Source organism: Peromyscus eremicus, chromosome 1 (genome assembly GCF_949786415.1).
Source record: "Peromyscus eremicus chromosome 1, PerEre_H2_v1, whole genome shotgun sequence".
Lineage (NCBI taxonomy): Eukaryota > Metazoa > Chordata > Mammalia > Rodentia > Cricetidae > Peromyscus > Peromyscus eremicus.
This window is the reverse complement of record NC_081416.1, coordinates 7846376-7872133: the sequence shown is the minus strand read 5'-3', so window position 1 is coordinate 7872133 and position 25758 is coordinate 7846376. Positions and strand designations below refer to the sequence as shown.

The window sequence follows — 25758 nt, the reverse complement described above, 5'->3', positions numbered from 1 at the left end:
CCATGAAGTTTTTATAGTACAGAACAAAGGTCATAAATTTAAAAAAAAACTTTTCAAATACATCGGCGAGTAGCTCAGGTAGGCAGGCCACAGGGAAGCCACTGCTTCAGGTCTTCCATGCTATGCTCTGACGACAGTCTCAGCTTTGGGTTGGTGGGAAGGCAGGGGTTTGTTTGTACATTCCAAAGAAATTTACCTAATAGTCACAAGGATGTGAGGTCACACAGAGGTGGGCAATAAATCGCTACTTAAGGGGCTAACGTAGCCCAAGGCAATTTGTCTCTGGACCTGCAACCTCTCTCCAGTCCCTGAGGAACTAATCAGTTAATCAGCCTTGTGAAGTGTTCGCTGTAGGCGCAGCTGCTTTCCTGGGAAAGCCACCTGGCTTGACCTTCAGAGGAAAGGAAAGCGTGATGGCACATCCTGGTGGAGACTCACTCTGAGCATAGAACCAAAGGTTGTACTGGCTCCCCACACCGGATCGTTTTGGTGACATGATTCTTTCTGTTATCTTTTGAAAAATATTATGAAGCAGCTGTGGTGTCACGTGCATATTCATAATAAAACCTGCATACATTTTAGGATCTTTTTACACCCTTTGAAGCCCATCAATAAATCATTGACCTAGATTACTTGCCTTCAAAGAGAACTATCTAAAACACCACATTTGGCTGCGCGCGCCCACACCACACACACACACACCACACAAACCACACACATACACACAACACACACACACACACACACACACACACACACACACACACACACACTGGTAAGAATACTGTTCCCTCTGCAGTTATTTTTCTTTCCTTGGCATTCTTGGTTCCCAGAGGGTTGCTTGTTGCCTGCTAGGTCCTGTTTGGAGAACAGCTTTGCCTTTTGTGCTGAAGAACTGCCAGCTATGTCCCTGGTTATGCTCATTTGAGAGTCTGGGGATTTTCTGGAGGTGTGGTTTAAAAATGCCAGGCCTAGTTTGCCTAGTGGTGGTCCTAGATTTGGAGAAAGAAGAAAAAGGTGCATGCATGCCTGTGTGCGTGCATGCGCGTGTGTGTTGCAAACAGAAGGAGAGGCACAAACGAAGGATCACGTGGGAAAAGGCAGGCTGCAGCAGGCAGCGAGACCAGTCATGGCTCTTTCTGCGCTTGCCCGGAGACAGACTGCACCCTTTCTTTTGGACTTAGTTTTTGTCTGTTCTCTTGTAATCTGGGCAAATTGTCCTCACTAGGCTGTCTGCCATGCCCTTCCATTGTTTCTGATCTTCCATGGAGTTGACTTCATTTCTGTTAGAGACATTTAATAACACAGACTACTATCTAGGGGCTGGGGGCGGTTCAGTCAGGAAATAGCTTATTTTGCTAGCTTGAGGATAGCAGTTCTCTCTGGAGCACCCACACACAGAGCCTGGAATGGTGACCTGGGCTGGTACTCCTAGCACAGAGGAGGTGGAGACAAGGAGACACTTGAGGCTTGCTGGCTAGCCAGCTAGCATAATTGGTGAGCTCCAGACCAATGAAAGACTGTCTCAAAGGAGGTAGAAGGTGTTCTTGAGGATAACACCTGAGGTTGTCCTGTAGCTTCCATATGCATGTATACACACATGTAAACACAGGCGCGCGCACACACACACACACACACACACACAATATGCATTAAAAATCATTTTTGGCTTCCCTCATTCTATTATTTGTCATTAATTTTATTTTTCTGTTCAAAATAAATAGAAGTTTGATTAATTCTGTTAATTAATCAATTTCTTCAGTGTGCCACCCTCTTTCTCTCGAGCCTACCCAGCTCCCCTTTCTAGCCCTCTCTGCATTCCCTTGTAGAGTTGGTTCTCTTGATCACAACTCCGGGTCATTCATTGCTCTTTATTTTCTATCAGGAAAGAACTCTCTTATTTCTATCCCAGGCTCCCTTGACATTACTAGCTTCGTGTTTGGTATTTGGGAGGCAAGCAGGAGCTGTGTGGATCCAGAGATGAGGAGGCCATAATGGTAACGATACGCACTCAGGCACTCAACAGGGAGAAGAGAGGGTTAATTCTGAGACATGATGCCTAGCCAAGAACACAGTGTTCCAGAAGAATGCAAATAAAGCCCTCAGAGATGCAAGGGGAGGAGCCCAACACCACGTAATTAAGGGTAGGGCGGAGCAGTGATCATAAGCGCAGGAAAGCATGGGGCTCCATGACCAATTTGCAAAAGACCGAGGAGCTGCATTTTTCACAGGCTTAGAAGTCAGGGCAGGTGTAGGTGTAGGAGATGTGGTAAAATTTTCTTTTCTTTTCTTTTAAAGGGAAATGAGCTTTTCTGGAGTTCCTCATCTCTAGTTGAGCTTGTTTCTAACTTGTTAAGGTGGTAGGACTGACTTGGTAAATAAGCCCTATAAAAGACCACAAAATAAGTACTGCAAAACCTCTGAGGAGCTGAACTGAAGTAAATGCTTCCAGTCACTCAGCACTCCTTGGTTTATCCTGTGGTAAGGTGCTGCATCTACCTGTGCATAGCATACTTGTGCTATGCTTCTGATCATGCCATGCTCTGCAGCCTAGGAATGAGATTCTTGAGAATGTCTATGAAGCATTTTTAACATCAGGCACATCCTCTCTATCCTAGTCCATCCTGCGTCTTTACTTGCAGGGCATTCAAATGAGATGGAGTCACCGGAGAGCAGAAGGTGCTGGGGTCCAGATATCTGACTTTCACTGAAAAGACTCAGGACTGAGCTGTGGAAACAATGTCGTCCAGCCGGGCTTCTAAACACCTGGACCCTTCCTGTCTGTAGGATCCCTACTCGACCTGTGTGCGGAAACCTTATTTTCTCTTCTGGCTTTGATTCTAACTAGTTATGAGGGTTGGACAACTCACTCAGTTTCTCTGGATCTGTTTCTCTACTTAGTAAATGAAAAGTTTGCTTTCAGCATAAAAGTCCCATGATTACTAGAGACCTGCTTAAGCTTCATTTCTCTCGCCTCTGAAGCACAGAGTGTCTCATCCACATCACTGTGCACACTGTGAAAGTGTACACGAAAGTGCTCAGGGAACCTTAAAACAAGGCAAACATCAGCTGTCGTCACTAGGAGTCCTTTTGCAGCTTCCTCTTTAGGCCATGTTTCAAGTCTTTCACCGTTTGTGCTAAAGAAGACATGGCCTCTTGGGGAAATTCCTAAAATCTTGGCTTCCACAAAAGGAGACCAAGGCTGTTTGTGCCTGTGAATGAAGCTGATGCAAATGACAATCTCATCTGCAAGTCCTTGGGAAGGAAGTGGGCTAGATCTACTCTCACTCCCCAGAAAGATGGCTGCTTCTCAGTTTCATGCAGGAGCTTGAGCAGTGCTCAGTCAGAGCCCTCAGATCTCAAATGTGACTTTGTCCAAAGCAAGAACTGGCTCTGAGGCGCTCCACAGCCACCTGCAGACATTCAGGAGTTTGCCTTCCACCTGTGTGTTTCTAGGCAGTTTACTCATACAAACTCATTAGCATGCCGGGCCTAGCACCAACTGTCAGTCACTCTCTGCTTGTTTAGGGGATGGCTTCATGCTGTTGCCCAGGCTGGCCTTGGACTCCTGGTAGTCCTTTTGCTTCTCTCTGCCAACTGCTGGAATTACAGGTATGGCCACAATGCCTGGCTTCTACCATCACTCTTCTTGCCTTTGGGATGGAGGGGACGTTGTATTATCAAAGCCTTGCACCCAGAGACAGCTCCTAGATTGAGTGTGACAATTATTTTACCAGCATCTCATTGAATCCTTTCAGATATTAGAGGAAAGTTCTGTCACCTCTCGTTTTTCATTCCCAGGACTCTTGTGGTGCGACCTACGTTCTTTGCATAGTATCTCTAGGTGTGACCCCTCAGAGTCGATAATTCCTTCTTTTACAGTCCAGAATAGTGGAGCATTCGATTGATCTGGGGAAGAGAAGTTGAAAATGCCCAAAGCAATGCAGTTAGGAACAAAGTCAATAACTTCAAAGCAAAACTTAGCAACTCTATCACCTTTCTTCTCACAGACCCCAACCAGCCAAATACACCTTCTCTGTGCATCTTAACAGGGCTTAAATCTGAGGCATATTGGGAAACTGAGCTCCGTCCGTAATGCCCGTCTGAGCATACAGCAAAGATTCTGCTGTCACTTCTGAACAGGTGGCTTGTCCTAAGTTATTGTTGGTCTTTTCTTTCCTGGAATGAGTTGTTATGAAAGGAAATGGAAGTTACAATCCCATTATTCTCCAATGAATGAGTGAAGAGGAAGGGAAATTCATATCTAACAGCAAAATAAATGTGAAGCCCATAGGCAAAGGGCTTTAAGTAACAAAAGGTCTATGAGAGTTTATAAGGTGACATGAAAGTACACATGGTGGCCGGAGAGCCTGGGGAGTCCTAGGCCTCAGGTATTAGCTCTCCTAGGATAGAAAAGTGCCTTTTGCCAAGAACACAGATGGATAAATTAGGTGCTTTTCACAGAATAAGCCGCCAATAAATACGTGTAGATTGATTTGCTAGGCAAGAATTCTTGGCACCTGGTTATTTTTCTATTTCTAGTTCATTCTTTAATTTTTATTCTTTTAAAACATTTAGCTATAAAGGCACAGATGACCAGGGTTCAGTTTGGCTAGAAGCAGTGTTGGTGATGGTGGCTATCATCTATACTCCCAAGCTGTTTTTTTTTTTTTTTTTTTTGCAACATGTTCTGGGCTATCTTGAAGCCTAAGAATTCTGTGTTCAAATAAATAGACGTCAAGTTTCTTGGGCTGCCCACCAAAGATGCTAAGAGTGCGTAGTAAAGGAAAGTTTAACTTTTTTGAAACTCCTTTTTCCCAAGATGTGGCTATGAAACAGTTTCTCCCCCACTTTTTTTTAGGATGCCTATTAAAATATTGCAAAATTCATATGCTTCTGAAAATACCATCTGAATTTTACTGGTAAAGAAACAGAAGTCTTGAGGAGGAAGTGGAGTTGTTATTGGTAGCAGGAGACCTGGGACTAGAACATCACTCCTGTCTGGCCCAGACTGGTCAACAACATACTAAGGTGGGTTTTGGGATTTCAGATATTGGGGCGAGGGTTGAGACGGCGAGCAAAATGGATGTGAATATTTTATTCTCCATTAGTCTCCTTTGCCAGGGCAGACTTGATAACAGACAGTTTTATATTTTGTTCTCTATTAGATCCCTCTTCCGGGGAGATTTGCTAACACGATTTCAGAGGTCTAAGGTGCTCTTTTTAAACTGGGGATTATATTGTATTCTTATTTCAGAGGTTTGGGGATATTTGCCCTAAAAACCTGGCTAGACCTTGTGCTAAACAAGTGAGTAAAGGGAAGAACTTAGCAGGCATCTGCAGTTGGTGGCAGGCTGGGAGAAAGGGTCAAGAACCAAAGTCAAGAGAGGGATGGGGGGAAAAAGAAGCAGCAGCCACAGATTAGGGGAGAGAAATGAGACAGCTGCAGATAGTTAAACAAGCCACAACACTGAGTGGCTGGGGAGCTCTGATTCTACATAATGATCATGACTCATGAGGCTAATTCAGATGCTGGCCATGTGAAGAAGCCCCTGACCAAGAGCTGGTGATCACCAACGGCTAGAATCCTCTGTGAACTCACACAATGTACATTTATTGCATGGGTTAATAAATCTATAAAGCGGCTTCTTAAGCACACATACAAAGGATGAGTGAGACACAGATCTTGTGTCCAACAAGGCCATGTTCTTTGGGAGACAAGCCAGGACCGGGACTCAGATAAAAGAATGCCAGGTAGAATGGGATCAGTGCCTCCAGAGGCACGATAGGCCAATACTCCGAGGAATTAGGTTTCAGAAAATGAATCATATCGGCGTGAGACTTGACAAAGACTGGGGGAGGCCAAGAGACATGGATGTACCAGGCATTTCAAGATGATATGATAAAGAGCTGTCAAGACACAAGGGAGGACGTGGATCAGTGAGCTGCCCAAGTGGGTTTCAGAGAAGGGGTACCCATGGACTGAGTAGGAAGGGTGTGGAGACATGGCCTCAAAGCCTTTAAGTCACATTGTGGGTTGTAGGATGTCTGTTGAGAAGCAGGAACCCCAGTGGGGTGCTTGTGAAGGAGCGTGTGTGTGTGTGTGTGTGTGTGTGTGTGTGTGTGTGTGTGTAATTAGTTAACGCCAGGCAGGAGACTGGGCAGTAAGACATAAGCTAGGGGATGGTGGTTGCTATTGAGCGAGGAGGCAGTTCAGTTTTGAAAAGACCAAGCGATCATTCTGCGATTGCTGCAGACTATAGGTAAACATGGCCAGAGAAAGCAGGTCAGTCCTTTCACAAGGGCACAGGGAGATTATAAGGCACTGCACACTATCTCAGGAGATAACGACCCAGACAAAATGAGAGCTAGATGAGCCACAGAGATGGCAGACAGCAGGAACAGTCAGTCACACAAGACAGCTGCAGAAGGCTGCTTCAATACGCAAACCGTAGCCATGGTTGAGAAACCCAGCCTTGAAATCCAGAAAGCAAGAACCACAGTGGCCTGGCTGGTTAGCAAAGGGCCTTCAGTTTTTGATTCTCTTTATCTGGGAAATGGGAACGATTTTTCTCTCAAGGGGCTTAGGCCTTTGCTGCGAGAAACTTCTGAGCACGTGGACACACGGTAGGAGCCACGCGTGAGCGAGGGCCAGGGGCAGAGGAAGAGAATGGCTTTCTACACGCCCAGAAATGGAGGGACCTCAGGAAATCCACAGCTTTGGAGTTGGCTGAGTCTGCCGACGCCCTGGGGAGAGACCGGGCGAGGCGGGTCGACGGGCCGCACCCCAGCCCCCACTCCGGCACAACCCTCCGGCCCTCCCCACCCGCCCCCGACTTCCCGCGGAGCGGCTCCCGAGCCGCTGCGCATGCGCCGACCGTCGGTGCCCCCCCCCCCAGCGCCCCGCCCCGACTTTCCACGTTTCACTTCCCTCCTTCTCGGCCTGGGCTGCAGCTTCGCCGCCACGATTGGCTGCCGGACCTCCTCCTCTCGGCCAATAAACGCCACGCTGTCGCCCCCGTGTTACTGGGTAGAACAAAACAAAAACAAACAGAGCGAGCGGGGCCAGAGGCGCTCCGAGGCGGCGGCGGAGGCTGAGGAGCGGGGTCGGGGCCAGGTGGACCGGAGACCCGGGCGAGCGGCGGCGGCCGGAGGAGGTCAGTCGGGGGGGCGCGGCTCGCACGCTCCGGCTGGCGGCGTCCTCCTCCCGCTTGCCCTCGGTCCCGGGAGGCTTGCCGCACGTTGGGAGGGGGAGGGGGCGTGGAGGCCTCGACGCGGCGGTCGGGGCGACGAGCCCGGGTCTGCAGCCGCCTGGAGGCCCTCAGGCCCAGGCGCGCTCGCCCAACGCCCGGGGCTGCGGGGAGCCGCCGGGGCTCGGTCTCCGAGGCCGGAGCGGGGCGCTGCAGCGCGGGCCCGCCCCCTCCTCCGCTGCCCCTTCCCCGGCGGCGGGCGCTCGTGGCCGAGGGGAGCCTTCAGGTGCCCGTCCCCGATGCAGTTGAAGGTGGGGGACGGGTCGGTAGGGGAGGTCAGGGGAGGGCTGCCTGCGCGCCCAGATCCTGGAGGGCCTGGCCCTGCCGGAGGGTGGGAGTCCTGCGGGAACGCCGTCCGCCCGTGCGGGCTCCGGACGCGGACAGGCGCCCGCCAGGCCCTGCGCCAACTCCTCTTTGCCATCTCCTGCACAGGAGCCCTAAAAAGAAAAAGAATACCACCTGGAGAAAACAAAGCCGAGAAGGGAGCCCCCATGCTGTGTCCGCTGCCTGTGTCTATCCGGTGCTGTAATGTACACAGAGGGTGCCCCCCCCCTCACCCCCCAAGCTGCAGATGGAGGTCTCCCCATTTCTTCCCCCCACACCCTCCTGGGAACTGGCTCAGTAGCCAGCCGCTGTAGTGTCCTATGTGCTATGATTCAAATGCAGCTACTGGCCTGGGTGAGTGGTGGGTGTGAGGCCTACAGGAGGCTTTTAAAACATTTTGGGAGACTCACAGTTGTGACAGTCTCCATGATTTAGAGTTTGAGGCTTTGGGAAAGCCCATATTCCTTTTTAAAAACGGAGTCTTAGCATATGTATCTGTATTGGCATTTATACCCATAACGTGCTTGCGACTGAGGCACACACACACACACACACACCCACACCCCGGTGGCATCTTTGAATTATAATTTGATTAGTTTGTCTAGTGTGGTAATGTTAAGGGAGAAATACTTGTAAGGACCGCAAAAATAAATGTACACGGTTATTTTCTATAGTGATTGCTTTTGCAATTGCATTACTGTGGTGCAGTGCTTTTAGCTGAGTGTAAGTTGCTAATTAGGTGATTGTATCCCAGAAAAGAACTAAAGTAATTTTCTAGTTAACATTCGGTCTAAACTCTGACTTCCAAAAATGTCAGTAATTTATGGGGTTATTTAGGAAGTACACTGGAGAACAGTTAATTTCAGCTTTAATTTTTCTAACTTGTAAAGCATGCTTTTTTCCCCCTCATTGGAAATGATTTTGTATAGATTACTGTGGAGCAAATGGAGTTTAGATTTTTTTTCCTTTGCCTTAAGTTTGAGATACAGATTGTTAAATTTTAAAAAAGAAAAAAAAATCCTGCCACTCTGAAGAGAGTGGAACATACTGTTCTTTAGAACAGCTGTGCTGCTGTGGGCTGTGACTCCGTTCCTGATTGTTTGTTCCAGTTGTCATGGTCTGGAGAAGGAACTTTTTAAAAATTTTTATTTTTGTTATAATTACTTAATAAAGCAGTATATTATTTGTGATAGTCATTTCCTGATAGCCGTTTTCTGTATCATAGATTAGTTACTTTGAGTGTTTGGAAAGCAGTGTTTAACAGTTGTTGTAACAAGTCTGTGTTGTCACTTTTTTTGTTACCCCGGACCTTCCCTGTCCTTCCCTGTAGGGCGCTGTGAGCTCTGGTCCTGCATTTACAGGTCTGGATTCTAGTAGTGGTTCCTCTACTGTACTGGTCTTTATCCTTGCACAGATCACCCACTCTCCTGAATCTCTTGAATTGTATGCAAAGTGAATACATGAAGTACACGAAATAATGCACTTAAAATTCATTTTGATTTATACAGGGCTTGATAAGCATTGTTTATAATCTTTTCCCTTTATTGGGTAGATGCTGCAGAAAGTATTTTCTCAAAGATTATGTTTGCATGAAGAATGAAAAAAAAAACTTCACAATGTAACTTTAAACTCAGATCACATCCCATGTGACAGATTTCCTATTACATGTAATTCATACTCTGAAAGGAAGCCAAAGGTGGCATTTCCAGCCATGGAAAGTACTAAGTGTTTGCATTTCTAAACTGTATTTGGTCTTATATGTGTTTGAATCTCTACATAAAAATTCGTTTTTTTCTAAATCCTCAGTTATTTGAAATTAAAACGTTGGGAAATGATCATTTAGATCCATGTGTCAGTTAATTCTGAATAGAATTAGAGGATGATTTTTACTGTGTTGTGTTTCTCAAGCAGTATGGTAACGTGTTGGTGTAGCCTAACAGTTATGGCATCACTTTAACATAAGGTTACTTTTGTTTCACAAGTTAATACCCTTTTTAAAGGAGAATATAAAATCGAAGGGGTCTTGCACATGCTGCCACTGAGTCCTGTCAGCTGTCTGCGCCTCCCTTAGCACAGTCACTTATGTAGGCTGTAAACTCCTGATGATCCTTCCTTGTGCTTCCAGAGTGCTGTGCTTATGGATTTGGTTACCACGTCTGGCTTTCATTTGTTACTAAAACAGGTTATTTCTTTTTAAGAATGAAAATTTTAGATTGTAAAAGCAATATGTTAAAAATAAATTACAAATAAATCTCATAATAGAAAAGGTTACTTAAAAGAATGACTCCCCATCTCAGCGCTTCATAAAAAGACATGAAATGGCAGATGCTTCTGCTTCCAAGTCTGTGATTGAAAGATCAATATGTGAAATATAAGTTATTGTTAGAGAACTATTCCAATAGTTGTGTTCCTATATATGAATGTGTGGTTAATTTTAAGACTATTAAATGTGGGCTGGAGAGATGGAACATGGATTAAGAGTACCTAGTCTTCTTCAGAGGACCTGAGTTCAGTTCCCAACACCACATCAGTCAGCTCACAACTTCCTAGAAGTCCAGCTTTGGGGATCCAGTGCCCTCTTCTGGACTGCACAGCTGCCTGTACGCCTGTGGCTGACCACACACACACACACACACACACACACACACACACAGAGCGAGGGGGAGGTGTAAATCTTAAAAGATTTGGTGTGTATGTGTTTCTTTAAGTTGAAAGAAATATGTGTTGTAAATAGGTCTTGAAACCCCAAATTTAAGGGAGTCATTGGCAACATGCTGAAATCTGTTGTATTTTAATCTCAGTTTTTTTTTTTTCTTGGTCTCAGAAGAGCTTGTGGAGAAATTTGAAACTAAGTGTTAATTAGATTATTTGTGAAAGTAAAGCAAACTTTAAAAAGGCATTTTTTTCACATTGTATTCAAGTAAGTTGAATTTACCTTAATTGTGTCAGCTTAGAAGATGCTGAAACTTTTTTCTTTTTTAAAACATAGATTTTAAAGGAAGACTTCCATTTCATAATTTGTGTATAATCAGTGCAAGCAAAATTAAGGAAAAATGGATGTAGAAAATGATCAGATTCTGAATGTAAACCCCACTGGTAAGTTGTATCCTAAACTTTGTCTTGTGAGCAACCTTGACACTATTCCATATTTTATGTGAAAACATGATAGTAAAACTTTTAAAGCACTTCCTTATCCATGTTGAAGATGCCCTGGCTCTACAGAGAGGCGATAGGAAGTAGGAAGACTTTCGAAAGGAAAGAAGATACCATAGCTACATTTGACGATGTGAGGTAAAAATATATAGTCAGCACCGAGGGTGGCGCAGTTAGCAGGGGCCAGGTGTCAGTGACATCACACACACTGCCTAGTAAAGAAGACTTGACATTCCTGTGAGAGCACACAAAGGGTGTGCTTTAGGAACCACTCTCTTGATTTAGAGAAGGCTGAAGATTGAAGGCAGAGGCTGAGACCCATGGGACACCTTAATATACTGAGTGTGTGTGTTTGGGATCACAGCATTTCCTTATTGACATCTGTACCTTTTTGTTAAGAATCGAAAAGGATTAAGTACTAATATAAGTTATAGAGGTTGATTTAATGTTTACTTTTTAAACTATCACAAAACATACTAAAGTCCTATATATCAACTTTACACATTATAATTATAATTAGGCACCACACAGTTTGGGTGATTTGGCTCTGACTTGAGTTATCTATCCTGAACAAAACTGCTGTAGTGGTAAATGAATTCTGACCAAAAAAAAAAAAAAAAAAAAAAAAACCCAAAAAAAAAAAACCCCAAAAAAAACTTTTCCAGAGCAATGCTGAGGTTGACAGGCAGTCTTCAGAGACATCTGAAATGGGGTGGAGCGTGGTCTACTCAGTGTTGTTGGTAGACAGTACAGTCTAGTAATAGCCTCTTCTTTGAAGCTATAGCCAGTGAAAAGAATTATTAAAAAGTAAAACATGGATTTCTATGATGAGGTAAATGATCATTATATGAATGTTTAGGATTACTGTGGCTTGAGTTTTTAGGGAGATATTCATGGAAGGATTAAGATTTGGGGTGTATTTTGAAGAATTCTGATAGCAGATTAGTAATTAAATGACTTCTAAGCAAGAGAACAGTAGGAATGATTTTAGGTGCTAATGTGCCAACTTGTATAGGCTGGGAACTTTTCATAGATAGAAATTTGGGGAAATAAGTTAGGAGTTGGAGATGATGATTTTAAGAATATTCCTTATGTTGAAGGCAGTCAGTTCAACAATTACATGTGATTACATATATTTGCCAAATATTTATTATAGACTTTTTGGGAGTTACTAATATTTCCTAAATATTTATAACTGAACAGAGAATGTTTGGGAAGTAATTTTAAATACAATTCTGAACCTTAATTTTCTCATTTGTGTAAATTACTGAATTTATAGTGTCTAATATAGAGCCTAAAAAGCATAATAGACATTTTGTTGTGTTTATCTCCATTGTCTCAAGAGTTTTTGTCTTACTATCTCTATTTTCATAACTCTTTGCTCATGAGTCTACAGTTTTACGATCTTCTACTAGCATAATTTTTTTTTCAAACATGAGGCTCCTTTTTAGACCTTATTAGTTAAAATTCAGTGTCTTCGTTTACTTTCCTTGGTAATGTCCTTTATTAGATGAAACCATGTCAATGTATGACTACTGCTAACTACAAAATGTTAATTTCATGGGTAGTAATAAAATTAAATTGTACCTGACATAACAGTGGGTGTTGGAAATACTCAGTTTGGTTTCTTTGTTTTCTCTTTTAAGATCCTGATAACTTAAGTGACTCTCTCTTTTCTGGTGATGAAGAAAATGCTGGCACTGAGGAAGTAAAGAATGAAATAAATGGAAATTGGATTTCCGCATCTTCTATTAATGAAGCTAGAATTAATGCCAAGGCAAAAAGACGACTACGGAAAAACTCGTCCCGGGACTCTGGCAGAGGCGATTCCGTCAGTGATAATGGAAGTGAAGTCATTAGAAGTGGAGTGACTGTGCCCACCAGTCCAAAAGGAAGGTTGTTAGATAGACGGTCCCGATCTGGGAAAGGAAGGGGGCTGCCAAAGAAAGGTTAGTGTGTGCCATGCAAAGAAACACTGGGAAACCAGTTCCTGCGCTGGGAAGAGGACAGAGGTACAGGCAGTTGTAAGGTTTATGGGTCGCATATACATTTGCAGTGGAGCGAAGCCCACATCGCTTTCTCTTAAGGTTGATTCTTTTTCTTTGGAATAGTACTTTATTTTTTTCCCCTAGTGAAATATAGTAAAACATTGATGCTTTCAGTTACGGATTTTATACACACAATGAAAGTAGTCAGATTAATCATAACTTATCAAATGAATCTGGTTTTGGTCTGTTGTTTAAGAATAATAATAATAATAGAGTTGGTAACATGTTTGTAGATGTTGGTGTGGGTTCTCTCTAGCTTTGCTGTTTGAATGGTGGAGTGGATTGATTTATTTCACTGCTGTATCCAGTGCCCAGAATACTGATAGACATTTAACACTAGTTGGATGAAGGTCTGTCAACTTCGATCTATAGTAGGATTTTGGTAGAATTCGGAGACTGGACTGAATTTTGAATGATGTGAGCTTCAATTTATACACTTAATTAACACCCTGATAACTTAAATGGATCTGGTGATGAAAGTGCTTAGAAGAGGGTTGGGGATGAAACAGAGATTGGATTTTAGCATCTTCCATTAATGAACCTAGAACTAATGCCAAGACAAAAAGATGATTATGGAAAACTTTTTGTTAAGAGAAAAGATAAATATATAACTATTCAGATAAACTATAGTAGTCTTTCAGAAATTATTTTTGTGAATAATTTCATAATCATTTGGATCAGAATGATAGTTACCTGGTTCTGGTCTGCTATGTTGGCAGGGATTATACTCCAAGTACAGAATGAAAACTTAAAAAAAGAAAGGCAGAGGGGCAGTGTCAGAAATAAAACTTATAAAAAGGGAGGGTATTGGTAGAATGAAAACTTAAAAAGGGACAATGACATTCTGAAGACTTTTTCAAAGTATTATTTTAGACTAATTTGGCCTTATAAAAGTATCACATTTGATATGGAAAAGCAACTTGGCAAGTTGAAGTTTTACTCTTTGGTTTGTATACAGAAATAGAAGCAACTGTCAGTGTTGTTGTTCTTAAATAGCAATTAGTTATTTGTTAACACACTGCTAATTTCCAAGCGTAGTTTAATGTGTCCTTTATGTGGAAGAACATTAGACTTTAAAGCATTTGATGGTGGTCATTATGGTTCTTTGTGGAATCATAGGTTGCGGTTTTAATGCCACATTTACTGGCCCAACATGTGTCTCTTAATTTCCTTCTTTCTAGTTCCAAGAAGTGTCAACCATAGTGTCACTTTGTGTAAGGTCTGTGGCATGGCTGTTTTCGGATTTAAAAAAATACTTTAAAGACTCTGCCTTTGTAGTTTCTAAGTAAGCTATTTCAACTTCATGCTTTTGGAAATAGATAACCTAACTATTGAAAAATGATCTAAATAGGAATTTCAAGTGTAATTCTTAACTGGAAAATGATTAGCATAAGAATTTTTACATTGAAGTTATTTCAGATTTCAGTTAATATGTGTGAACTATCAACAACTTCCAGGTGGTGCAGGAGGCAAGGGTGTCTGGGGTACACCTGGACAGGTGTATGATGTGGAGGAGGTGGATGTGAAAGACCCAAACTATGATGATGACCAGGTGGGTACCAGTTATTTTTTTATATACTCAATGTTTGTAAGATTTCTTAACTTTTCACTCATAAGAATGTCAAATGGTATATGATTATATATGAGCACTCTATAGTAGTAAAGGGACACACAACATGTATAGCAAAGTCATATACACTCAGTACTTTGTGATTGCTGAGTTAATTTTAGATGAGGAAAACTAGTTTTTGATAGTCAAGTGTATAAAATTTCTGCTTGGAGGTCTTTATTGGCTTGGATTAGTAGTGATGATAAAGGAGTTTTCTTGGGTATTTTGGGTTATAGGTGTTAGGTTCCTTTTTTGTGTCACTATTTAACATAAGGACTAACATATATGTTGTTCTGGGAACACCTGCATTTTCTCTTATGATAATACTTAGTAAGGAATGTTGTAATGCATCATTGTGAAGTGTTCCTTACCTTTTTAGTGGAAAAATTCCAAAAGTAGACTTGTTAGAATGAACTTTCTACTTACCTTTGAGCATCACCAGTGTCACTGTATTAACTCACAGGAAATCTTATTTAGTCCTATATCTCCATTTACCTCCTTCCTCCATATTCTGGATTATTTTTAAGTAAATACTAGATCTTGTGAAAAATTTTCTAAATTAAAAAATACTTTGTATAGATAGAAAATGGTGATAACAAATTACAACTTGAAGATGTCAGTGTGTGTGTGCTAGGTTGTTGTCTCTTTTCATTATCTGTATTTATGTACTTACTGGTTGACAGATAGACATGGGAAGATTTCTAAGAGAATATAAAAATATTTAAAGCCTATGGGATTGAAATACCAGGGAATCTGCTAAATATTAGTCTTTCAAATATATTTTGCAAATAGTGTTTCAAATTACAGTTGCAGATAAATATTTTAGCTTTTCTGTAGAGGAGACAGATGGTTTGGTGATAGACTTTTAATCTTACTGAAATTTCACTTGAACTACTCTTTCTTACATTTTTCAATCATTACAATGTGATCTCTTTATTATTTTTACTATATTAATTATGAAACTTCCTGCTTTTGATGATATTGATATATAAGGAATACTTAATCTTGTTAAAAAGCCAAGTTTTAATGACAGTATACAATAGGTGCCATCTTAAAGGTTTTGGATTGAAAAATTGGTTTTGAGAGGGGTTTAAAAGTTAGCACAAGAGCTGAGATGGCTCTGTGCAAGGATGGGATCTCTGTGTGGATCTCCAGTGCCCACATATAAGCTGGACATAATGCTGCCTATCTGTAATCTCAGCACTGGGGAGTGGAGACTGTAGGACCCCAGGACTTGATAAATGGGAGCTGTAGTATCAGTGAGAGACTGTCTCAAAAAATGAGGTGAAGGGACAGGGAGATGGCTTAGTAGGGAAGAGCTCTTATTGCACAAACCAGACAACCTGAGTTTAATCCCCAGAATTGGGTAACCCACCTAAAAACTGTACATGCCATGGTGAGATGGGAGGTGGAGTTGGAAGAATCAGATGAATGGAGTGTTCTGCATAGCAGCAGAGACAAGAACCAACTCCTGGAAGTTGTTCTCTGACCTGTACACATGCGCGTGCGCGCGCACACACACAGAGAGAGAGAGAGAGAGAGCGCGAGCGCAGAGGGAGACAGCTCTCCTCCCCCCCAAGTCAGCTCGAAATACAGAGTTTGGGAGAAAATCATGTATTTGCCACAGTTAGTGGGTTTAATGTCTTTTGGCTAACTGAAATTTTATGAAAGTAGTGGCATACAAACTCCGAAGTGATTAAAACAGGTAGCATGTCTTTATCCTGCCTTACTGGTGATCACTAATTGGTTGGAGTGTGAAGTGATAATTTCATTTTATCTAAATATTTAATTTATAATTTCCCTTCTACAGGAGAACTGTGTTTATGAAACTGTGGTTTTGCCTCTGGATGAGACAGCATTTGAGAAGACTTTAACACCAATTATACAAGAGTACTTTGAGCATGGAGATACCAATGAAGTTGCGGTAGGTTTTAAGTTGGAGGGAGAAAAAACACTGGTATAAGGGAAACATATCTAGAATGATTTTGGATTACTCTGGATAAGTTTGTGGTTTTTGTTTTGTAACACTGACAGATTTCTTAACCATTTGTAACAATGACAAGGGGCTTGGTGGTTTATGCCTAAAATTCCAGTACTGGTGAGGGAAGGTAGGTAGGACAGTTTGAGGCCAGTCTAGGCTATATAGGGCTTCCAAAGGAAAAAGAAAAGAATAAAATTTCTTTCTTCAAATAATTTTTCTTACATATTTTTGGGCTCTGATGAAACCTGTATTCCATTTCTCTTGTGGGGGAAATGACACAACCACTATTTTTTTCCTTTTTTTTTAATTAAATTTTTTTCATTTACTTTACATACCAACTAGTTTCCCTTCCCTCCTCTCTTCCTGTTCCCTGCCCCCACCTCTCATCTACCCCTCCCATCCACTCTTCTGCTGTTCAGAAAGGGGAGGCCTCCCATGTGAGTCAACAAAGCATGTCATATCACGATGAGGCAGAACCAAGCTCCTCCCCCTGCTTCAATGCTGGGCAATACATTCCTGCAGGGGAAATAGGTTCCCAAAAAACCCAGCTCCTGTGCCAGGGACATATCCTGATCCCACTGCTAGGGCCCCACAAACAGTCCAAGCTACACAACTGTCATCCACATGCAGAGGGCCTAGGTCTGACACAACCACTATTTTTATATGTTTATAGAATTTGGTTTTATAAGTTAGATAATTTTAGGGAATTTATAGATCTTGTGTTGAAACCTCTTCAGGGGCCTCAGGATTTCTTTATGGTTCTGGATGAGATTAAAATGTATCTATATTCTCTTCAAAAACCAAAACATTTATACAGATATTTGAAAAAGAATGAATATGGCACCAAGAGAATCAACCTAAGTTTTGAATCATAGTTTATATGGGAATACTTAATATGTTTATAGTGATTTGTTCATAGATTAAATCTAGAAGGGTAAAATAGAATTGCTGATTTCATTGGAATTACAGGCCTAAAACATAACAGTACTAATTGAAAGATGTAACATGAATTGCTAAGTGGTCTTATTAATAAAAAAAAACAAACCTGGAGCCAGATATTGGGGTGAAAGTTGAAAGATCAGAGAAATAGAACAAGCCCATCATGTTCTTACCTCTACAAAATCTTCAGCTTCAAGAGAGAGACTTCCTGATTTCTCAAGCCTTATATACCTTTTTCTGCCCTGCCATCTTACTTTCTTCCTAGTGCTGGGATTAAAGGCATGTGCCACCATGCCTGGCTCTCTTCCCAGTGTGGCCTTGAACTCAGAGATCCAGATGGATCTGTGCCTCCCGAATACTAGGATTAAAGGCATGTGCTACCATTGCCTGACTTCTATGTTTAATATAGTGGCTGGCTTTGTCCTCTGATCCCCAGGCAAGCTTTATTGGAGTACACAACATATCACCACAGAAAGACATTTATAATTCTTAAAATCCAGGCTCAACTTCCTTGGTTTGTTTGTTACATAGTTTTGGTATCTTTGGATTTATAGAATTTCAATATAAAACAAATATTTGTTTATAACATACTGTTGTGTGACAAACTTTTCCTGGGGAACACAACACACACACATTCACTCACTCCAGATAGGGAACCTATGACAGTCCAAAGTACAAATAACACCAGAGTCCAGTTTGGTGAGCGTATGAGTTTTATTGGGATTATTTACAGGAATTGGGTGAGGGGTTTTATTGATGTTACTTACAGTGAGGGGTTATTTACAGGAGCAGAAATGACTCACAGATAACTGCATCACCAAAGCCCACCCCAGCATGGTGACTGCTAACAAAACTGGGAACCTGGCGCTCACTGCACAGCTGCAGGCAGCTCAGCACATTAGAGCTTCCTTCTTTCCAGTGCCTCAGTTGGTCCAAATGTCTTGTAGGCAGCTTAGCTGGTTTCTGCTTCTTCCAGGCCCTTGGTCTGGTCTCAAAGCCCTCTTGGCAACTGGGCTTGCTTAAGTTGTCTTTGCAGCTTGGCTTTGCTTACTGTGGTGTGGAGAGACCTAATGAATCTGTTCAGTTTCAAGGACTTCCTGAAGCTGTTTTGAGTTGTTTACTTTCCTGCTTAAAAAGCTTCCCTGCAGGATGGGATGTTTTAATCTTAGAGGAAACTATTACACAACACTCCACCGCTTACTCTTGCTCTTATATTCTTTCCACCTTTTTTGTAGTGATTTCTGAACCTTGGAGGGGGTGACTATAGATGTCTACCTATGGCTAAGAAATAGGCCACCTTAACATGCCACAGTAACAGTCACTTGTCAGGAGCTTCACCAGTGCTTAGGAGTTGAGGCTGATCACAATAGTGATCTGTGGGCATAAACACACTTTTAGAATGCAGTTGGATAGGCACTTCACATCCGTCTAAAAAGCCATACAAGTTGTATCCCCCATTGGGACCTGTGACCTCCCCAGCCACAGGTTTTTGTCTTAGCTTACAGTACCAGGCATGAACTCCCTTTTGTGGCATAGGCCTTGAATCTAGTTGGTAAACTGTTTTTCTTAGCCATGATAGTTGGGACACTATTGAACACATAGAAACATCCTGCTTAGTATCTTGGTATTTCAGCATTCAGGGTCTGTAGCCAAACAGGAATGTTGACCAGCAGCCTGCATGGCCCCTCCTGGCACTATGAAAGCCAGCCAGTAGGGTGGGAGTTTCCAGTTGAGCCCCATCTTAATTTTTCCATGTCCTATAGTCAAAACATGCACATGTAATGTCTTTAGCAATAGGGTCTTACCATCTGTGGGAGGCCAGCTGGGAGACCAGCTCCCACATTTTACCCCAGGGTACTCTTGAGGAGAGAGGGATAAGAGATTTAGATAGAAGGATAGAGGGGAGAGAAACAGAATCATAGGATAGCCTCGGGAGGGCCTGGATCCTTATCCACCAGCCCCTCCTGTCTCTTCTAAAGGGCTGTTTATAGGAATGCCAAGGGTGGAGCAAAAGTGTAGACCTTTCCAATCACCTAGAAACTATGCACATGGTCAAGCAATCATCTAATGCAGCTCTGCTGGGTAAAGCAAGCTCATATCTTGCTAGGAAACCTTTGTGAACCTCCACAATTCCCCCTTCTTGATATAGTAAAGGACTCCCTAAGCCCCTCAGATAGGCTGTGCCTGTCTTAGATTGTCCTTATTACATTCAGGGAGTTATCAAGAAGAAAGTTGCCCATCTTTGGCTGCAAGCCACTGGCAAGAGGGGGGACAGAGCTTGACTCAGCTCTGACCCAAGTCCTTACTATGAGCTTGCAAACATCCACAGCAGTCTCCATAGTAGCCACATCTCCCAGTAAAGGAGTAGAGGATAATAAAGATGGACTATCCTTTTTGAAATGGATCTAAGGTGATTACAGTAGTCTTAGCTGTATCAAGCCCTTTTCCTGGATCAAAACTCTCTCCTAACAGATGATCAAGATTTTGATTCTGAGGAGAAAAGTCATTTCAAATCATTTCAAAGTATCCACTCAAGTGAACAAAAACCCATGCTAATTATAAAAACACTGTTAGCTGTTTAAGTAGCTCATCTGTACATGTGTCCCTACCACAGCAGTAGACTTTCTGTCTGAACTAACTCCATTGTGCAAGGCCTACCTCTTTGTGGGAGGCCTACCCTTTTCTTAACAGAAATAGAAGAGTGGAAACTTTTAGGAAGAAGACAGAAAAACTCCCCTAATTATGACATCTTCACTTAAGTTTTCCAGGGGTTACTGACATAAAATTATATTTTAAGCTATCATAAAAAGTATTCAAATATATCTGAAGGTAAAAGAGTAATAAAAGCAATTCTAGTATGAACTTACATTTAACATTTACACTTTTGCCGGGCGGTGGTGGCGCATGCCTTTAATCCCAGCACTCGGGAGGCAGAGCCAGGCGGATCTCTGTGAGTTCGAGGCCAGCCTGGGCTACCAAATGAGTTCTAGGAGAGGCGCAAAGCTACACAGAGAAACTCTGTCTCGAAAACCAAAAAAAACAAAAAAACCAAAAAAAACAACAAAAAAAATTTACACTTTTTACAGACTTACATTCAACATTTAGACTTACATTTAACATTTACAATTTTTACATTCAACGTTTACACTTTTTACATTCAATATTTCATTATACATACACTTTTTACAAACATTCAAAAGGAAACTATTTTACAAACATTCAAATTGAAACTGTAAAACTATTTTACCAACTTATCTAGAAGAATCTCTTAACAGAACTAACTTACATTCAAAAGCAAACTCGGTAGGATTATTTTACAAACTTTCAGAAGAGATTTCTTAACTGAACTATTATATTTTCATTCAACTAGATAGAGAGGATGTAAATCATGAGTTACCATAGTAAAACTCATAGGTAAACTTAACACTGCTTTATTTCTGAAAATTTGGAGTTCATGGTCAGCTTTGATATCATTCTGAAAGTTTTCTTAAGAATTTGAAGTCAGTGTAATTTATCAGTGGCTCTAAGCTTAACTGAGGGTAAAGTTTCCTCTTCTTAGTTTTTTAAAGCTACTTTTCAAGATTACCTTGAGCATTTTTAATGATTCCAATATTTCCCTCTTGCATTTTTAGCACAACTCAATCCTGTAAGTTTCTTTTTCATACCCAGAGTAATTTTTGAGTGTATGGACCACTTTCCCTTGTTTTCTAAAGGATTTCAAAGTGGCTTGTTGACAAATGGTATTAGCTTTTTAATTGCCTCCTGACAGGCAAGCTGGTCACCTGTTTCTCATTCCCTGGATACAAGCTAACAAAGCTTGTGGAAAAAATAGCATGTTGAGCTGAAAAAAAAAAAAAAGTTGAAAAAACAGTTTTTGGGCAGTGTAATACTGGCGTCTCTGTTGTGGACTTCATTTCCACATAGCATCATGCTATTACATTGTGGACTACATTTCCCAAACTGCCTTTCTGTATATTGTCACTACATTTCCCAAACTACTATTTGAACTACATTTCCCAGGTTGCCTTTCTGGGTCCAGGAGAAAACTTTGTTCACATGGTCTGTATTTGTGCCAAAAATCAAGCTTCTGCTTTACCACGGGAGGTTTTTAATTCCCTAAGCTTGCATTAGGACGCCTGTGTTACTGTTTGAAAGGTGTACTTCTCTAATCAGAATTTTCACCTGACACTGTTCCTGGAGTGGGTCATGCATGTCCATGTGCACTCAGATAGGTGCTTGGTGCCAGAAGTGAAAGTCCCTTGGGGCTTGCTCCCCTGCCTTTCTGGGTCAGTGAAAGTGAAAATACTTGAAATAAAAGCTTTTTCAGAAACGTCTTTTCCCCAATAGAAAAGAGAGCTTTCTCAGAGAGATTTTTTTCCCCCAGGATAGATCCTCTGATTTTCCCTGCTTGTCCCCTCCCCAAGATGTAGAGTCCCTGATGCCTTAGCCAAGGCTCAGTTTTTCTGCTAACTGCTTCCACACCAGCAGCCCCTTCCCAGGTCCTGCACCATGTCTGTTGTGGTTCTACCTTGGGGGATGCTTCCCCTGCTCAGCTTTTTGCCTGTACTTTCTCGAGCATAGGCTCTGGCTGCAGGAGATTCTGGGTGCTGTTCTTATTGGCTTGAAGGAGAGACAGGACTACTCAAGAAGATTTGCCATGTTTTCAAGAGTTTTGTTTTTTTTTCTCCCCTAGAGCAATTACAGGTGAATTTTCTTATTCTAATAGATGTTATTTCCAGGTGTATCTAATTTTGACCTTACAGGAGGAAAAAAAGATATGAGAAGGAAAGGTCTGCAAAGCTTTTAGTTTTTTAGAGAGAGATTGCTAAGTTTTTTTTTTTACAAGATTTCTGTTCTCTAAACTTTGGCTTCATGGGCAAATAGAAACTAATTCTGATTGTACGGTGTTGTAATGGTGTCTGCAGAATAGAGGGTTTTGTTTCATCTGCATCTGCCTCAGGGAAGTCTTTGCTCTGCCACTCAGGACTTAGAATTCAGCTGTCTGCAGGCCACAAGCTTACACAGGAATCTTTTCTGCCTGTTTTTCTCATCTTTGATAGATTTTTCTCTGATTCTTCCCAGGAGTTTGTGTTCATAGTCCCATAGCTGGAAAATCAAGGACATAATTCCTCTGTCTTGTTGCTTATCTTATTCACCTTATCCTAAGTTTCTTTTTACCCAATATTCCCAATTCTACTCTTATTCTAAATTTCTTCTTACATTATATTCCTATATTCTACCTTAAATTTTTTTCTCAAATTTTATAGATAGAAATTAAGAGAGAGAAAGGGAGAAAGAAAGAAACCTAGATAGAGAGAAATATACGCTGCAGCCTCACTTTTCAACTTTGACATTCCGCCGCCTAACTTTCACTCCCAAGAATAAAACACCATCGCCTTTATATATTAATTCCTTTTCAGGCATGCCTCCTTATACCTGCAGTGCCCCCCTCTCTTTTCGCCAAGTCCCTGGTCCCTGTTCCTGGTGCCATCTGTAGGAGGCCAGCTGGGAGACCAGCTCCCACATTTTACCCCAAGGTACTCTTGAGGAGAGAGGGATAAGAGATTTAGATATAAGGGTGGAGGGGAGAGAAATAGATAGAAACACGGGATATAGCCTCGGGAGGGCCTGGATCCTTATCCACCAGCCCCTCCTGTCTCTTCTAAAGGGCTTGTTTATAGGAATGCCAAGGAGTGGAGCAAAAGACCTCCCCCTAGCTCAGCTAAGTGTAGACCCTTCCAATCACCTAGAAACTATGCACATGGTCAAGCAATCATCTAATGCAGCTCTGCTGGGTGAATCAAGCTCATATCTCGATAGGAAACCTTGTGGGCCTCCACAGCCATCTAGTTCTGACATACAACCAATAACAGTAGTAATAGGTTTTATGATTTGTAGGACCTCATGGGCTTCCCTGGCCAACAATTCAAAAGGTGGTTGCCCATCCCTGGCACTGAGATTTTCAGGGAAAACTGGGGTTCAAACACAGACCCTGTTAGTCCTAGTGCCCTCAACAGCATCTACCTCTTCTCTGTGATCCTCCAGTTCCTGATATTTATGGGGACTTTAGATGGAGATAGCTATGTATGCCTAATGGCTCTGATAAGCCAATCCACTGGGACTGATTTCTCTCACACTGTCTCAGGTTATGCAGCCTTTACCTTAAGGAGGGGTGGGAAGTTACATCACTCAGTTTTCTTGTCTCCACAGTAGTCAGACTGATCCCATCTACTCCCATGATCCACAGCCTCACAAGCATGCTGTGACAGGCTCTTTGTTGGCTTGTTTAAAAATCTTCTTTACTTCCAGTAGTTCAAGCACTGAGTATTTGCTGATCATCCCAGTTTCTTACCTTGGACCATATTCTGGATCCTAGATTTTCCCTTTTTTTCTATTGAAGGTTGGGCCTGTGGGGTATCTTCTATTGGTTTTACTGTGATCTCTTCTTCACTTTGAATCTTACCATGGGTTCCAAGGTCTTGGATTCGAGGAAGGGCTTTTGAGCACATATCTCTTTTCCTTCTCACCCCCGAACCTTAAGAAGTCACAAGCCAACACCTCTATCCCATACTCTTGTTTCTTTGCCAAATTAGAGTCTTAACACAGAGGATGCCAGTCACATCTGTCTTTCTTGTTGCAATTGCTCCTTTGCGCAAACAAGTTCCTGCTTGGCCACCATTTCAGCCTCAGGTGCATTTCTAACTACACCTAAGAGTGACCAGGAAGCCTCTGCTGCTGCTTGCTGACAATCTTGACCCTTGTGTACTAATCTTAAAGACTGCAACATTTCCTCTAGACCAGTGGTTCTCAAGATTCCTAATGCTGTGGTGACTCCTAACCGTAAAATTATTTCAATGCTACTTCATAACTGTAATTTTGTTACTATTATGAATCATAATGTAAATATCTGATTTGCAGGATATCTGATATGTGGCCCCAAGGGGGTTGTACCCCACAAGTTGAGAACCTGTTGCAACTTTTAACTGTTTCAGAGCCTCTCCATATCCATATGGTGGACCCCACTCATCAAGCCGACATGCTACCCATACCATAGAGACAAAGACTGACATCCTGGGATTTCTCCCACAGACATTCCTGATAGTTCACCCTTAGTTTATGTCTCATTACCCATAGCAATACCCATGTAACCTCTAGCACAATCATAACACAAAAGTGCAATAACACAATAAAGGAAAGGACAACTATTGGAATTTCCTTTGCTGATGTTTTCCCACTCAGGTTTTTCAGCCTCAGTTGCATGCCTTGCTGTCTGTCTTCGTTAGGGTTTTTATTGCTGTGAAGAGACACCATGACCACGACAACTCTTATAAAGAAAATATTTCATTGGAGTGGCTCACTTACAGTTCACAGGTTCAGTCCATTATCATCATGACAGGGAGCATGGTGGTGTGCAGGGCAGAGGGTGGTGCTGGAGTTGAGAGTGCTACATCTTGCAGGAAACAGGAAGTGACAGATACACTGGGTGGTATCCTGAGCATAGGAAAGAAACCTCAAAGCCCACTACTACAGTGATACATTTCCTCCAACAAGGCTATACCCATTCCAACAAAGCTATACCTCCTGATAGTGCCACTCCCTATGAGATTATGTAGACCAGTTACATTCAAACTACTGCATTCCACTCCCTGGCCCCCATAAGTTTGTAACAGTATCATAATGCAAAATGTATTTAGTTCAACTTCAAAAGTCCCTATAGTCTATCACAGCCATCAGCAGTGTTTAAAAGTCCAAAGTTCAAAGTCTCTTCTGAGATTCATGCAATCTCTTAACTGTAATCACCTATAAAAATCAAGTTAAAAAAAAATCACATAATTTCAACATATAATGACACAGGATATTCATTATCAGTCCAAAATGTAGGGAAGGGAAGCATAACAAGGAAATACTGGATCAAAGCAAGACTGAAAACCAGCTGGGCAAACTCCAAACTGCATCTCCATGTCTAATGTCAAATGCTCTTCAGATTCCAACTCCTTTCAGCTTTGTTGACTGCAACACACTTCTTTCTCTTGGACTGTTTCCACACCCTGTTAGCAGCTTTCCTCATCAGGTATTCTACAACTCTGGCATCTCCAACATCCTGGAGTCTCTAAGGCAATCCAGGCTTCAACTTCACAGCTTATGCAATGGCCTCTCTACTAGGCTTCTATTCAGGGACACCCCTGACACATGCCTGGCCTCAGCAGTTTTCTTTAGGTGCCAGAGGCAAATTCCATAACCTGTTTCTTCTGTCCTTCAACCATATGGCCGAAGCTGCCAAGATCTACTGCTTACTGCTTACTCCTTCAATTACATCATCACCAGGTTTCTGTCCTTCACTGCCTAAACTTGGCTAACCTGAAAATGGATCTCTAGACCAGGCTGGCCTCAAACTCAGAGATTTACCAGCCTTGGCCTTCTGAGTGTTGCTATTAAAGGTGTGTACCACCATAC

The 25758-nt window shown here is 42.0% G+C and overlaps 1 protein-coding gene across 5 annotated transcripts in view; it reads left to right on the top strand.

Annotated features, from left to right (window-relative positions):
• Positions 1-277: 277 nt before the first annotated feature.
• The window catches only part of Pdcd4 (programmed cell death 4), a 38768-nt gene continuing 13287 nt past the window's right edge, over positions 278-25758 (top strand). For 2 of the 5 annotated variants that reach the window (XM_059256485.1, XM_059256464.1), the window contains exons 1-5: positions 6905-7157; positions 10564-10670; positions 12374-12676; positions 14233-14327; positions 16195-16308. In XM_059256485.1, coding sequence (XP_059112468.1) covers positions 10628-10670; positions 12374-12676; positions 14233-14327; positions 16195-16308 — 555 coding nt within the window. In that variant the 5' untranslated portion in view covers positions 6905-7157; positions 10564-10627. Of the gene's footprint in view, positions 458-4861; positions 5032-6904; positions 7158-7445; positions 7502-7811; positions 7929-10563; positions 10671-12373; positions 12677-14232; positions 14328-16194; positions 16309-25758 lie in introns of those variants that run through there. The other 3 variants (XM_059256470.1, XM_059256473.1, XM_059256479.1) reach the window with 3 other exon arrangements.